This window comes from Morus notabilis, unplaced genomic scaffold (assembly GCF_000414095.1).
Source record: "Morus notabilis unplaced genomic scaffold, ASM41409v2 Scaffold1460, whole genome shotgun sequence".
Lineage (NCBI taxonomy): Eukaryota > Viridiplantae > Streptophyta > Magnoliopsida > Rosales > Moraceae > Morus > Morus notabilis.
The window spans coordinates 1-13715 of record NW_010362372.1 but is presented as its reverse complement, the minus strand read 5'-3'; the positions used below and the strand labels follow the sequence as shown (position 1 = coordinate 13715).

The 13715-nt window shown below is 29.1% G+C and overlaps 1 protein-coding gene across 1 annotated transcript; it reads right to left on the bottom strand.

The window, feature by feature from the left end:
• Window positions 1-662: 662 nt before the first annotated feature.
• Window positions 663-8920, bottom strand: LOC112092277 (serine carboxypeptidase-like 51). Its single transcript, XM_024168026.1, has 13 exons — window positions 8663-8920; window positions 8386-8481; window positions 8035-8142; window positions 7704-7944; window positions 7556-7599; window positions 7298-7365; window positions 7079-7184; window positions 6589-6794; window positions 6296-6365; window positions 5513-5563; window positions 4696-4748; window positions 4387-4519; window positions 663-899 (listed from the first exon to the last, which is right to left on the bottom strand). The coding sequence occupies exons 1-13, from the start codon at window positions 8702-8704 to the stop codon at window positions 834-836; spliced, it is 1284 nt and encodes a 427-aa protein (XP_024023794.1). The 5' UTR covers window positions 8705-8920; the 3' UTR covers window positions 663-833.
• Between the last annotated feature and the right edge of the window lie 4795 nt (window positions 8921-13715).

Below are 13715 nucleotides of genomic sequence, written 5' to 3'. Positions count from 1 at the left end.
AATAAGTAGCTTTTAAAAAAGCACATTACTGATTAAGGCCTAAATAAAAAAACAGGTTTTACAAGAGATGGAAAATGTGTTTTTGTTTTTTTTTTTTTTTTCCCATATTGAAAATATTTAAATGTTTATTCTTTTCAAGTGAAGGCCAATGACGCACTTGTGATCTGTGAACAAAACGGTATGTTAAACATTGATTTTACTATAAATAATTCGCCAGATGGTACGGTAGTAACGAGAAGTCCCATAATCATTATCATATAATAGAACTGAAAATTATACTTGGAACTAATTACTAGCATTTTCTGGACATTAATTGTGAGCATTTTACTTAGAGAGTTGAAGGTATTATTTTGTTTTTCCTGCTCGAGAGTAGATGTGTTTGGTATAAAAATTCGTGTTATAGTTCGAATTATGATTCGTGATTTATTACAATATTTTTTTTTTAAAAAATACGTAAATTGAGAATAATTCTGAATATATAAACTAAATGTCTACTAAGAATATTATTTAATTAGATAAGACTGCCAATGAATAATAGGAGAGAAACAGGAAACTGGGGGATCCTTCCCGCCTAAAAAAAAAAACCCCAAGAATTTTGTTCCACAAAAGAAAAAAGATCTGTCATCTTATTTTTTTCTTCCTACAAAGAAAGAAATTAAAAAGAAAAAAGAATTGGAAACCGTGTCGTTCCCCTTTTCCCTCCAACGATATCTGTCTGATGGTCTCACATAGTTATTGCCTTGCTTGCAGCTCTACCTCAGAACCTTCTCATCAATCCTTTTCAATGTTTGCTTATTTTAGTGGTTTTAGTACTTCTGTAAATACAACAATGTCTACCTTGGAGAATTTGTAATCTGACCCACTATCTTTAATGCAAGGCAGGGCTGATCCACAGGTACCTGCAAATTTTGTAATAAGAAGAAAATAAAAAAGTGGGAAAATATTTATATACATATAAATTTAAAATTTAAGGCACAATCTTAAGAATCTTATCCGAGTAGAAAAAGGTGAAAAAGTTGAGAATGATTCATTATTCTGCTATTGGAATAAATTTAACAAGACTGACTGACTGTGAGTGACTTTATAAATAAATTTGGGCAAATATTTCACACGAGCAGGAGCAGGAAGATAAGAGTTTGGTAGCGAGTGGGTCAGTGTTTGTCTCTTGTATCTGACAAAGTGTTGTGGGGAAGGGACAGTGGTACTAGTGTTTGCAGTACTTGGATAATCAATGCCCTGGTGAGGCTAACAAATCCATTATCACACTCTCACGTAATTGTCACTCTGTCACTTCTTTTGCTATTGCTATTGCAATTGCATGCAAGGCAAAGCCATGTAACTATAACTATTCTAACATTATCAAGGACCGCACTCTTTCCATGAGCCCACACGTGGGCTAACCTGACCCAAACATTAATATCTCGTTTATTTGATCGATTTGAATTTTTAATTTTTAATTTTTACTGTTAAAAGTTCTTAAAAAATATCACATCTCAATTTAAATTAAAAAGAGAGAAAGAGAAAAATTGGCTAAAACTTGAGATGAATTAAAATTAATAGGCAAATAGTTTACATAAGTTAATAAATAGGTCAAATTACTGTTTTCGTCAATAATTTATCTGATTATGAACCATAACTTGACAAGTTATTCACGGTTTTTGTCAATAACTTATCTGGTTATGAACCATAACTTGACAAGTTTGCCCATAACTTATCTGGTTATGAACCATAACTTGACAAGTTATGGCCTATTAATTTCTATAACTAAAAATTGACTTATATATTTTTTAAGCTTTTCATATTGGTCTATTTTCTACTATTTCTTAATTAAAAATTTAAATCCGCAAAGTAAACTAGACCCAAACTTTTCTATGGTAGAAGAGAATTGAAAAGAGCATTAATATTGTTCACTGTTTGTGACGCATTAAAACAGAACTCACATGTCCACACTGAGTAAAACGGTACGAGATAGGGTGGAATATGTCTTGGCTTAGAAGGATGTAGATTCAATCTCATATTATATATATACATATATATATATATATATATATAAGATCGGAAAAAGAAAAATTACTAGTGATGATAAGATTATTTGTAATACATGACTACATGTGACGAAATACATTTTTGGGATAAATACAGAATTTGGGATTGTTGGTAGGAGAGAGAAACGATGAAAGAAAAAAAGTGTGTAAGAGGAACTTATGCATCCCATCATTTCTAACAACTTACTTAAAAAAAGTGTGTAAAAGGAACTTATGCATCCCATCATTTCTAACAACTTACTTTCACGGAGCGTTAAAGGCTTCGTTTATTTCACCGATTTGAGTTTTTAATTTTAAGTTTTTACAGTAAAAAACTCTCAAAAAATGTCATATCTAATTTTTTTTACTACAGTGAAAAGCTCTCAGAAAATATCATATCTCAGCTCGAATTAAAAATTTGAATCCGTGAAGTGAACGAGGCCAAAGTATCTATTTTAACTCATTTTCAAACTAAAAAAACAATAATTGATTGAGACTTTCTATATGTCTCTTATCATTATCAATAGAATCAGTTTTAAAAAACTGTTAAATTTCATATTGAATTAAAAAAATATATAGAATAAATAATTTGAACCTACAAATTATAAGGTTAGCTTAAGTGTCGGTATCTTATAATTTGTGATGATATGTATATTGGTTAGGGGAAAAACAACGCCCAAATAAGTCTCATTTGTATTTTGCTTCCTGATAAAATTTAGAACTAGCAAAATTCCAATTTTTTGTGCCGACTTTAAATGGTTACATGTAGAATGCCCTCAACATTGACTTGTCTATATGAATGAGTTCTCTAATCTCCTATGATATTATTTCCTAATTACTCATTATTGAACACATGTCCTATGATATTATTTCCTAATCACCCATTATTGAACGTGCTCACATGTGTTGTTTGTTTGTGTGAGGTGTATGTGTAAGATACTAACATGGTGACAAAAGAGCATGGTGATGTTACAAGGCGATTAAAATGTAAAATAAAAGGAGAAAAAAAAAAAAAGGAAAGAAAAACCAAATCAACATATTGTAATCCTGAACTCCAAACTCTAAAGATCATATCAAAATTTCTAGAAAATTAATATGTAAGGACGATGAAAACCAATGGTAAAAGAAAATACAATACCAATGGAACTTTTTTTTTTTGGATTTTTTTTTATTTTTATTTTTGTGCTGTGCATACCCCCTTAAAAAATTCTTAATAATATAAAAAAAATTCTAAAAAAACAAAAAAAGATGATGATGACGATTTTGAAGACACGCTGGTATAGGCGCCAGAGAGGTTACTGGATTTACCTAACAGTTTCATTAATGCTTTTTGTTGTTTTTTCATCTGATTGTGGGGTAGCCACCCACTTACCATACACATCCATCACTTATTAGGTTCTCCTAAAGGCACAAGTTACAACTACGAGATGATCCTTATGGATCTTTACTGGTTTTTTTATTTTTTATTTTTTTGTTATCATTTTTTTTTTATTTTTTATTTTACCCTTAGTAATAAGGACAGGGCCTTTGAAAATATTCTCTCAGTAAATCTGAGTTTTAGTGCCATTTTGCTTTTTTATCTCGAAGTGTGAAGTGTTGTAATCCTTTTTTAGTTGTCATAGGATAGGTTGGAATTTGTGATTCAGTACTACTAGGCTCACATAATCTTATCATAGAACTTTCAAGATGCACACAAACAAATTCAAGGAGCTTTATCAAAAAATTAAAGAACAAAAACTAAAACAAATTCAAGGAAAATTCGATAATATCATTAAACAAAAGAAATCCCACTAATGCCATACACTTTTATATTGCCAAATTTTTATTAAATCATATATATATATATATATATATGACGTTTAAAAGCGCACAACACTAAATCCTCACTGAATTTTCCCAATTCAAAAGGTAATTAGTATCATTCTACAGACTTTTTTGGTTTTTTTTTTTTGTTTTTTTTTTGTTTTTTTCCTTTCTAGAATATCATTCTAGGGTAATGGTTTTCATATCTTCATCCCTAAAGATTTCATAAGATTTTAGTCCTTCACTTTTGAGCTTTATTCTTAATTATGACATTGCCGGCTACTTCATTTATTAGTATATAAAACTATAAATGATTATAATGATCCTGACATCTCAACTAGAATTGGTACAGTATTAAGACAATAGTGATGTTTATTTTTATATATATATATATTTTTTAAGCATTGTTTTCTTCATTCCTTGTTTTTAGCTTGGCTAAGTTTGATCATAACTATATATAATTTTCAAAAGCGGACGGTGGTGATTAGGACATGACAACCTAGCATGATAAAAGCAAGAAAGATATTTTTGGCTGACTTTTGAGGTGGTCGTAACTTACAAAGTGTCCAGCTCCAAGAATCCAATAAAAGTGGAGGTTTTTATATGATTTGAAGAACCCTTTTGTGGACCTTCCATTTTCACAATGGAGAGGGATTCTATTCTTGCTCAAAAATGTTTGGAGTCCTTCCCACCTATAAAAGCATGAAAGAATCGTATGATAAGTTAAACACATTTATTTATTTATTTATTTTTATTTTTTTGTGACTCAGGATTGGGAATTTGAACTCTACACCTCAAGGTGTAGTTATATATATATATATATATATAGAGAGAGAGAGAGAGAGAGAGAGGGAGAGAGAGAGAGTACTTGAGCTTATGAACCCATGCTTCAGTCCCCTTGGTTGAACAAATGACATCAAGCTGCAGATACCAACCACATATGTCAACATAGCCACTAATTTCTTAAAAATAATAATATAATAAATGATAATATTATTATTCTTATTATTATTACATTCAAATCTAAAAGAATTTGTCGATTTGATACTCTTGTCATGTACTATTAGATCATGCAAGTTTTTAATCCTAATATCATTTTAGTTTCCTTAATCACGACATTACACATAATAGAAATATAATAATAAATTCATAAAACATATAAATAAAAAATGCATAAATAACTTTTCCAAAGCAAGACAAGGTATATCGCATAAGTGGGGTGGTCCAGATGAAATCCAACCCATTTTCTGAGGCTTATCCTAATCCCATTGACATGTTGTGAAGGTATAATTCAACGGATTCATTCACGCATGATGCATACAAATAAATAAAAACAAACCACAAGTTGAACGATACATCTAAACTCTTTTTGTCAACTTAGCATTTACTTGATGTAAATGGTTAAATATGATCTTGAATATACACGTATATATGGTGCGATTTTAATGATCGGGTATTATTGTTTAAACTGTATGATATTAATCAGACAGTTATAATAAATTAGGTTGTTGATAATAAAATGCATAGTAATTGATGAGATTATTAAATTTTTATCTATATTTAATGAGTAACTATCGATAAAAACTTAACTATTAAAAAACTAATCTATATATATGTGTGTATATATATAGAGAGAGATAAAGAGAGAGAACGTTGTTGAATGAATTGGGCTAGAAAAAACTTACTTGGCCACTGTATATCGTGACATTGACCCCTTTAGCAAGGAGTTGGTCCACCTGCTTGTGAAAGAGAGGAGTTATATAGGCCTCGTTCATTTTATTAATTTAAGTTTTCAATTTCAGTTTTGTTACAGTTGAAAGCTCTCACAAAAAGTTACATCTAATTTTTTCTGCTACAGTGAAAAGCTCACATAAAATCACATCTCAACCCGAATTAAAAATTTAAATCCGCGAACTGAATGAGTCCATAATGAATTTTATTATTTCCATCGAAGTAAGACACAAGAACCATAAGAGGGACAAAAAAGGAAGAGTAGAAGACAAGCAGAAAATAGAGTTACGCTAAAGAAAATCTGTTTCCACGTGAACCAAAATGTTGAAATAAAAGGTAAGTAGGACCTTATCAAAAGTATGATAATAGCGTAGAAAAAACATGATTAACTTAAGAGCTACCAAAAAAACATATTTAACTTACGAAATTAGATTTCCGCGTGAACCAGAGGGAAAATATTTTAATACCAGGCTGGAAAAAAGATACATTGTACTACTTATTTTTCTTTTTCAGAAAATAGTTAATAAAACGATAGTACATGGAAGGAAAGTCAAAAGATATTTGAAAGGCAATTTTGTGTTTTGGAATCTTTTCTTGTTAGCTTTTATTCCTTTTTTTTTTTTTTTTTTTAGCAATCAAACAAAGTGCTAATTCGTGATGAAATTCTTCTTTCCCCTAAATAAGACAAACCATGATTCCCCACCAAAAGTTTCATTTAATTTACTTTTCCAAATTACCTCATCAATCCTTGGTTTCATGAAATCTCCTTGTAGTGCTGAGAATACATTATCTGACTGCCCTCCCCATCTGTCAAATATTTAAGAGAGAATTATTATTTTAAATAATAATGATAAGCATATTTATCGTTCTTTTGTTAATTAAGTGTTTAAAAAGTTGTCACGCCACTAGTTAGTTTTAAAAACTAAGTACAAAAATTGGATCTTTGGCATTGCTTTTATCATTTTTTTCTTTCAGTGAACTTTTCACTAATCTTTTTCCAAGTGAAAAACTAATAACTTTGCATACTCACGTCACATTTTTTGGTATAATCCTAAGCTTCTTCCTAACGGCACCATTCATCAAGTCATCAAGACCACCACCACCACCTGGTGAAGAAGACCTCAAGGTGCTTAGATATCTTGAGTATCTCTTGGTTGAGATCGTTTTCGACATTTCGAGCGTCGCCAAGGATGAGGCTGAATCCACTTCTGTATCCAACAGAAAATTGTAGAAGTCCTGAAAAACGATCCAAAAAACACATCATTAACACAAGGATTATAAAAACTTTCCCATTTTTGTTCTCTGTTTCACTAGAATATTAAGATTCTGTTCATTTCATCGATTCAAGTTTAAAATTTGAGTTTTGTTACCGTAAAAAACTCTCAGAAATAGTCACATCACTTTTTTGCTACAGTAAAAAACTCTCACGTAAAGTCACATTTCAACTCGAATTAAAAATTCAAATCGGCGAACTAAACGGATCTTGAGTGAACCATAAAAAAAGTAAAAGAAATTAGTACCACTCCATTGCTGCTGGAGAAGATCTGTTGCTCAAGTTCACTCCAAGTTAAAGTTGCATCCACAAAATGGCCCTCCTGAATTTGCTGCTTGATCTTCTCAACCAAACTGTTTTCCGAAATGGGTTTGTTAGATCTCTAAAAAAATCTTTAACAAGTTTCATAATTTTCTCACCGCGATTTACATGCGAAAAACACACACACAATGATTATAACACAGACCTGTTTGATTTGTTCACTCCGTTGTCGTCGAGGCGTGAGACGTCTTTGAGAAGAGGACCCCATGAAACCTGCAGTAGTGCTAATTGGATCAAAATGTGTGTTTCTTGTATTTGTCCCTAATTTTGAATCATGATTCATGGTTTTTAAGTGTTTTTTTAAAAAAAAAAACATACGTAAAACGAGAATAATTCTGAATCATGGTTTTAAATCTATAAACCACACGTTCATAAAACAGAAAATCATATAGTCGGAACATACCACGAAATCTTCCGGCGAGATCCAAGTGTCTCCCAATGCCACTCCTGCATAGAGGTAACAAATTCTCCAAAGATCACAACCATTTCTTCGTTCAATGATATGAAAGACCAGAATTTTATAATGTTGGGACTTTAGTGATTTTTATTACCTCCAAGATTGAGTTTCAATTTCCCAGCTTCAATGGCTTTTAGAGCAGATAATCCACAAGTGACCGCGAACTTGCCTCCATAAGACTCTGCCACAATGAACAGAGGACTTTTCTGGAGTTTCTCATTATCATTAAAGAGTTTCTCCAATAATATGGTCAGGTCATCGGCTGCTTCCCCATCAGTTTTCACTAACAGAGTTAAGTCCTCCACGAAACTATATCCTGTCCCAACTGGGTTGTCCTTAAAAAATAAAAATAAAAAATAAAAAATAAATTCAGATTTCAATTCATTTGCACCAAACAAGAAATTTAACCAAAGGCCATCACTTACAACAAACAAAAGATCTCCCTTTTGCAGCCAAGTTGAATTCCTTGGCTTCAAGTCTGTGTCCAATGGCCCAATCTCTTCAAAATTTCCAATGCCAACTCCTGAAGCACCCTTTTCTCCAAAAAAAAAAAAAAAAATAAACTAAATTGAATTAACTTAATCACTTATATGGCCTTTTCAATTCAAAACATCATCTGGGCATCATTCAGTTAATAAAGCATACATAAAGAATTCACCCAAAAAAAAAAAAGATCTTTAAGTCATTTGTGTTAAACAAACAAAGACATAAAGATGCCAACAAAAAAAAAAAAAAAAAAAAATTGATTGGCCATAGCACATATATTGCTAACTCACAGGTCCTCCTTGGAACCATAGAATGATTGGCCATGGCTTGGACGGGTCTTCAACTCTGTAGGGACTTCTGTAAAGCCACCAGAACATGTGGGGCTTTTTTTAAAAAAAAAAAAAAAAAAAAAAAAAAGACGTTAAAAAATCAACACAATTCCAACATTAGATTTTGTGCGTCCCAAGAACCCAAAAAAAAACAAAATAAAAAACAAAAAAACAAAAAAACAAAAGAAAAGAAAAAAAGAAAAAAGAGAGAAAAAGGAAATTGAAGAAAGTATTTTACTGGGTCTGACTTCAACATAACCCCAGTCCTCAGAAGCGTCATTGGTTCTTCTTCTGGCTATTGCTGTTCCGCCATGAAAGAGTTGGAGAAAGCAGAGAACAATAAACAAAGTTAAGAGCTTTCCCATTTTCACAAACAACCACTTCCAACAACTGGTTCGTGAAAAAATTCTTAAAGATATGATCCTATGGAGAAAATGAGTGTGCGTGTGTAATATATACACATAGAGAGAGAGAGAGAGAGAGAGAGAGAGGACTATGAAAGTACAACCGCTTCTTTCTATCTCTCTCTTGCTTTCCTTGTAACTGATGTAACAGAAAGGAGGGAGATTTACGTTCCTAAGGGAAATAGAGGGAAGGGCATTTTCTAATTTCTCCTACTTAATGACTTATTTTTTTGAAAGGGCTTAATGGCTTATTTTAGTTCTTAGAATTTTGTGTTCTTTTCCAAAAAAGAGAGAAAAAAAAAATCTTGAGGATATAACCCCAAGCCAAACGGTAATTTACCTCACTTTAGGCGATGTCTTTAATTTTAAATTATGATTCATAATTTTTTATAATATTTTTTTCTAATAAAAAATACACATAAAATAAGAATAATTTTAAATCATGATTATGAATCAATAAATCAAACGTCCATTTAGTCTTCAAACACTCACTTTTAGAAATTTATTTACCAGGATCTTCTCCAGTAAAAAAACATAATGATAAATTAAAGTTTTTATCTATTGAATCTGTATAAAATCACGTAAAAATTAAAAAATATATAAATTTAATGATTAAAAAGACATGACCTATTAATATACTAAGTATACTAAAAAATCTCCCTTATTTATTATGACGGTTTTAAATTATATACTTTTTTTAACCTGTCTATTTATAAAATTGTTTAGATATTGTTTAGCACGACAATGACACATCAAAATTTTAAAATTGACAAGATAGTGAAAACAAACCAAGCAAATCGGAAAAGATATATATTCTAAAAGAAAAAAAAAATTTACATGGACTATGTTGCTTAATTTGGTTTTTGGTTTCAGATCTTGTTTTTTTCCTTTTTTTTTTATTTTTTTTTTCAAACGTGTTTGGTTTATTCTTCTGTTATTTTTACCATTTTATCTCTCTTAAAATCTAAATATGTCATTATCGTATTAGATTTGACCTCAAAATCGACCGTCATTAATAGATAAACTAAAATTGAATTCTTCAAAATATCAAAGTAGCTAAACTTCTAAAAATAACCTAAAAAATAGATTTAGCATTATCGTCCCTAATTTTTTTTAGTCCTTAATTGTTTTTGAACTATAAGCCCTAAACTTAATATTTTTAGTTATTTTGGTCCTTAGCTTATAAATTAATTAGACGGATTTGTAAAATATATAAAAAAAAACACAGCCACGTGCCACATCTTCACTAACGTGAAATACAAAATGTTCCAATTTTGAAGGATTCTCAAGGATATTAAGGAACATTTTGAGTTACAGTTTTGTAAAATTAAAAGTTATCACGAGGTGAGAACGTATTTATCTCCATTAATTTTTTTTTATAAAAAAATATATTGTCAATTTAAAAATTAGGGATCGTAATTGTTTTAAAAAATAAATTAAATTTATAGACTAATCAGCTAAAAAAATTTAAAAACCAAAGTGTAACAATATTATAATTAAGGGACTAACAAATCAAAAACTCCAAACTATTAAATAAATAATGACTTTATTGACACACCGTTCTTTACTCTTCACACCCCTCTTTTTAATCACTCATCCCACATAATTTTAAAATGATTAAATTATTTTTTTATTGTTCCAATTATTTCCAAAGTACCCCTATTCAGTTTTGTACGATTAAAATTCTTTAAACACCTTTTTTTTTCACATCCACAATTTTATTTTAATTTATTACTTTAATATTATTATTTCTTTGTCTCTCTATATATATATATTTTTTTGGTTGTTGAAACTTTAGGCATGTAGCCTTTTTTCGTAAGCAAACAAAGAAAAACAAGTAAAAAGAAACAATTTAGGAAAAATAAAATAGACAATAAAACAGTTTAAAAGAGAATAAAAGTAAACAAATAAAATAACAAAAGTAAAAAACAAAACGCCAACAAAAAGAATTTAAGATAACAATCGAGGTATTGGGGAAAAAAAAGAAAACGACAAAGTAATAAAAAAATATGTAATATGGTTGAACAACATAAGCAAAACAAAGAAGGAAACAAATAAAAAAAATCCATGCAATTTTTATTAAAAAAAACAAAAGAGAGAAAAAACCACATTATTAGTTTCCTTTTCTATTTAAATTTAATAATATAATATTATTTTTTGTTATATTATGTGAGGCTTTTTGTATTAAGACATTTTAATTTAAAATGGTGTAATTAAGTCTATTATAATTATCCTTTTTTGTTTTGTTGTCTGATAATATATAGAATATTATTTTCAGTTTGTGTGGATTTATTGATGCAATTTTGACGGAACCCTATTAAATCAAATGCATTAAATTTTAAATAGTTCAAGTTAAACCAAAATTTATTGATGCAACTTTACATTTTAAAATTATAACAATTTAAAACAACAACAAAAAAAAAAGTCCAAGTTAAACCAAAATCAAAGGTTTCACAAAATAAATTAAATTCTAAAAATATACAAATCAAATATTAGTGATAAAGTAAAAAAAAAAAAAAGACCAAATTATGTTTGAAAAGTTTATATTGTATATATCTTTTTATATAAATTATATTGTGTACAAGACGAAGAGAGGAGTACTTCCCCTGTCTCCTCCACGCCACAAGTCAGGGACGAGATTCTCTCCTGCTCTTTTTATGGTGGATCCCTGTGGATCCCTGTCCCGGGAATACACGTGTCATAAAGTTGTATTTTCTTCGATAAAGAATATATTCTCCTCAATTTTATCGCATTTTATTAAAGACTTTTATTTGTGCACTTTTACAAAAAATGAATAATATCATAATGAAATCGTAGAGAGGAATTTGAGGTATCAAAGTATTATTATTAGGTACTTTTGTCCTTCATTTTGTCATATGTAATTGGATACTTTTGTGGTAGGATATCTCCATTTTACAATGCGGGAAATGAATAATATTATAATTAAATCTAACAAAATCTGATGAGGATTGATGATTGAAGTATTTATAGGATTTATAGGATTTTTTTATAAATTCTGTCAAGCATATATTTTTTTCGAGAAAAGAAGGAACCTATCTAATTATTATAGCATTTAGTGAAAAAACAGAGTTTTGTGGTGTATAGTTAAACCACTAATAGTATCAAAAATGGTAATACACTACTACTTATTATAGCATTTAGTGAAACAAATAGAGTTTTGTGGTATATAGTTAAACCACTAGTAGTATCAAAAGTAGTAATACACTATCCTCAAAAGATAAAAAGAAAACAAAAAAAGTTGTAATATATACTATCTTTAGATAAAGAAAGAAAATAAAATAAAATAAATGGTAACAATTAACTTGCTCAATGTTACGGATTACGCATAAAGTACTATTACAATAAAATCTGTCATAATAAAATCAAATATTTTGCCATTTCAGCAGTGAAGCACAGAATGATCTAAGATATATATATATATATGTATATGTATATATATATATATTAAAAAGAGAGAGAATCAAAATAATTGTATATGTAAACAGCCTTTCTCTGTTGAGGCATGAAAATTGTCATGTATTTTCGTGTCATGGTTCGAATTATGGTTCATAATTCGTTATAATATTTTTTTTCTCACAAAAAATACACATAAATTGAAAATAATTTTAAATCATGATTCTGAATTTATAAACTAAACATCTACTTATTTTCCATGCACATGTACTCTCTCGTTTACTTGTTATACTTGAATTTATTATTTTAATTTTGTTATAGTGTTTTTCATCGTATAAAAAATTTAAATTTTTAAATTTTTTTATAAAATTTTTATTAATAAATTAAAATTATTAATTTAAATGTGTGAATTAAATAAATTTGTATATGATCAAATGTTATACTGTAAGCGGTTGAAAACAGAAAAAAGAAAGTCTTGTATTGTCAGTCAGGGATGATTAGTTTCCAGTATTTCGAAACTAGACTAGACGTGCACATAATTGATTTTTATTTTTATTTTTTTGTACTAATATTGTTTATGAACACAGTACTCAAGCATGGGCTTACAAGGAAGGACCTGAAATTTATATTGCCGGACTTTAGATATTTTCTAAATTTATTTTCCAGTTATGAAAATAATAAATAAAAAGAATATGGGAGAACGAAATTATTTATGCTGTGACAATTCTGTTTAGGGAAGCATACTAAAAGTAAATATTCCTAACTCGTACGATTTTATCAGATTCCGTATTCACAACTTGCAGAGAAGCTATACATATTAGCACGGATATTTGAAAGATGCAAAAAACTCTTGCTATTACACCTTTTAAACGTCAAAATGTTTTATTTGGTCCCGTTTATTTTGCCGATTCGAGTTTTGCTACAGTAAAAAACTCTCAAAAATAATCACATTTAATTTTTTTATTACAGTAAAAAATTCTCACATAACGTCACATCTCAACTCGAATCAGCGAACTAAACGGGCCCGATTAAGTATATGCTATTCTCACTTTTATATATTACAATAAAAGTATGATCCTCTGGAGAGGATTAGCAATGCTTTCATTTTTATAGGATTATAACATGCAAAAGTTCAAATTTTCTTGTTAAACATGTTCTTTGTTGAATCAGATAATAAGTTCTTACTTTCCTTCTTTTTTAATTATTTGTATACTTTTTATTTGGATATGATTTTTCATGTGAACTCACGATTCGAAACTGTGATATGCTTGTTGATAAGATATTTTCATTTACCTTACTGTAAAATTATACTTAAAAACTTATTCAAAACAAATGTAAAAAATATATAATAATAAATTATAACTCTCTCAGGTCCCGTTCATTTCACCGATTCAAATTTAGAATTCGAGTTTTGTTACAGTAAAAATATCTCAGAAACAGTCACATATAACTTTTTTGTTACAGTAAAAAGTT

Coding starts and splice junctions, on each gene's coding strand:
- LOC112092277 (XM_024168026.1), bottom strand. CDS start 8,704: ATGACGCTTCTGAGGACTGGGGTTATGTTGAAGTCAGACCCA. Junction 8,482..8,662: donor TTATGTTGAAGTCAGACCCA/GTAAAATACTTT, acceptor TTTTTTTAAAAA/AAGCCCCACATGTTCTGGTG. Junction 4,520..4,695: donor GCATGGGTTCATAAGCTCAA/GTACTCTCTCTC, acceptor ATGCTTTTATAG/GTGGGAAGGACTCCAAACAT.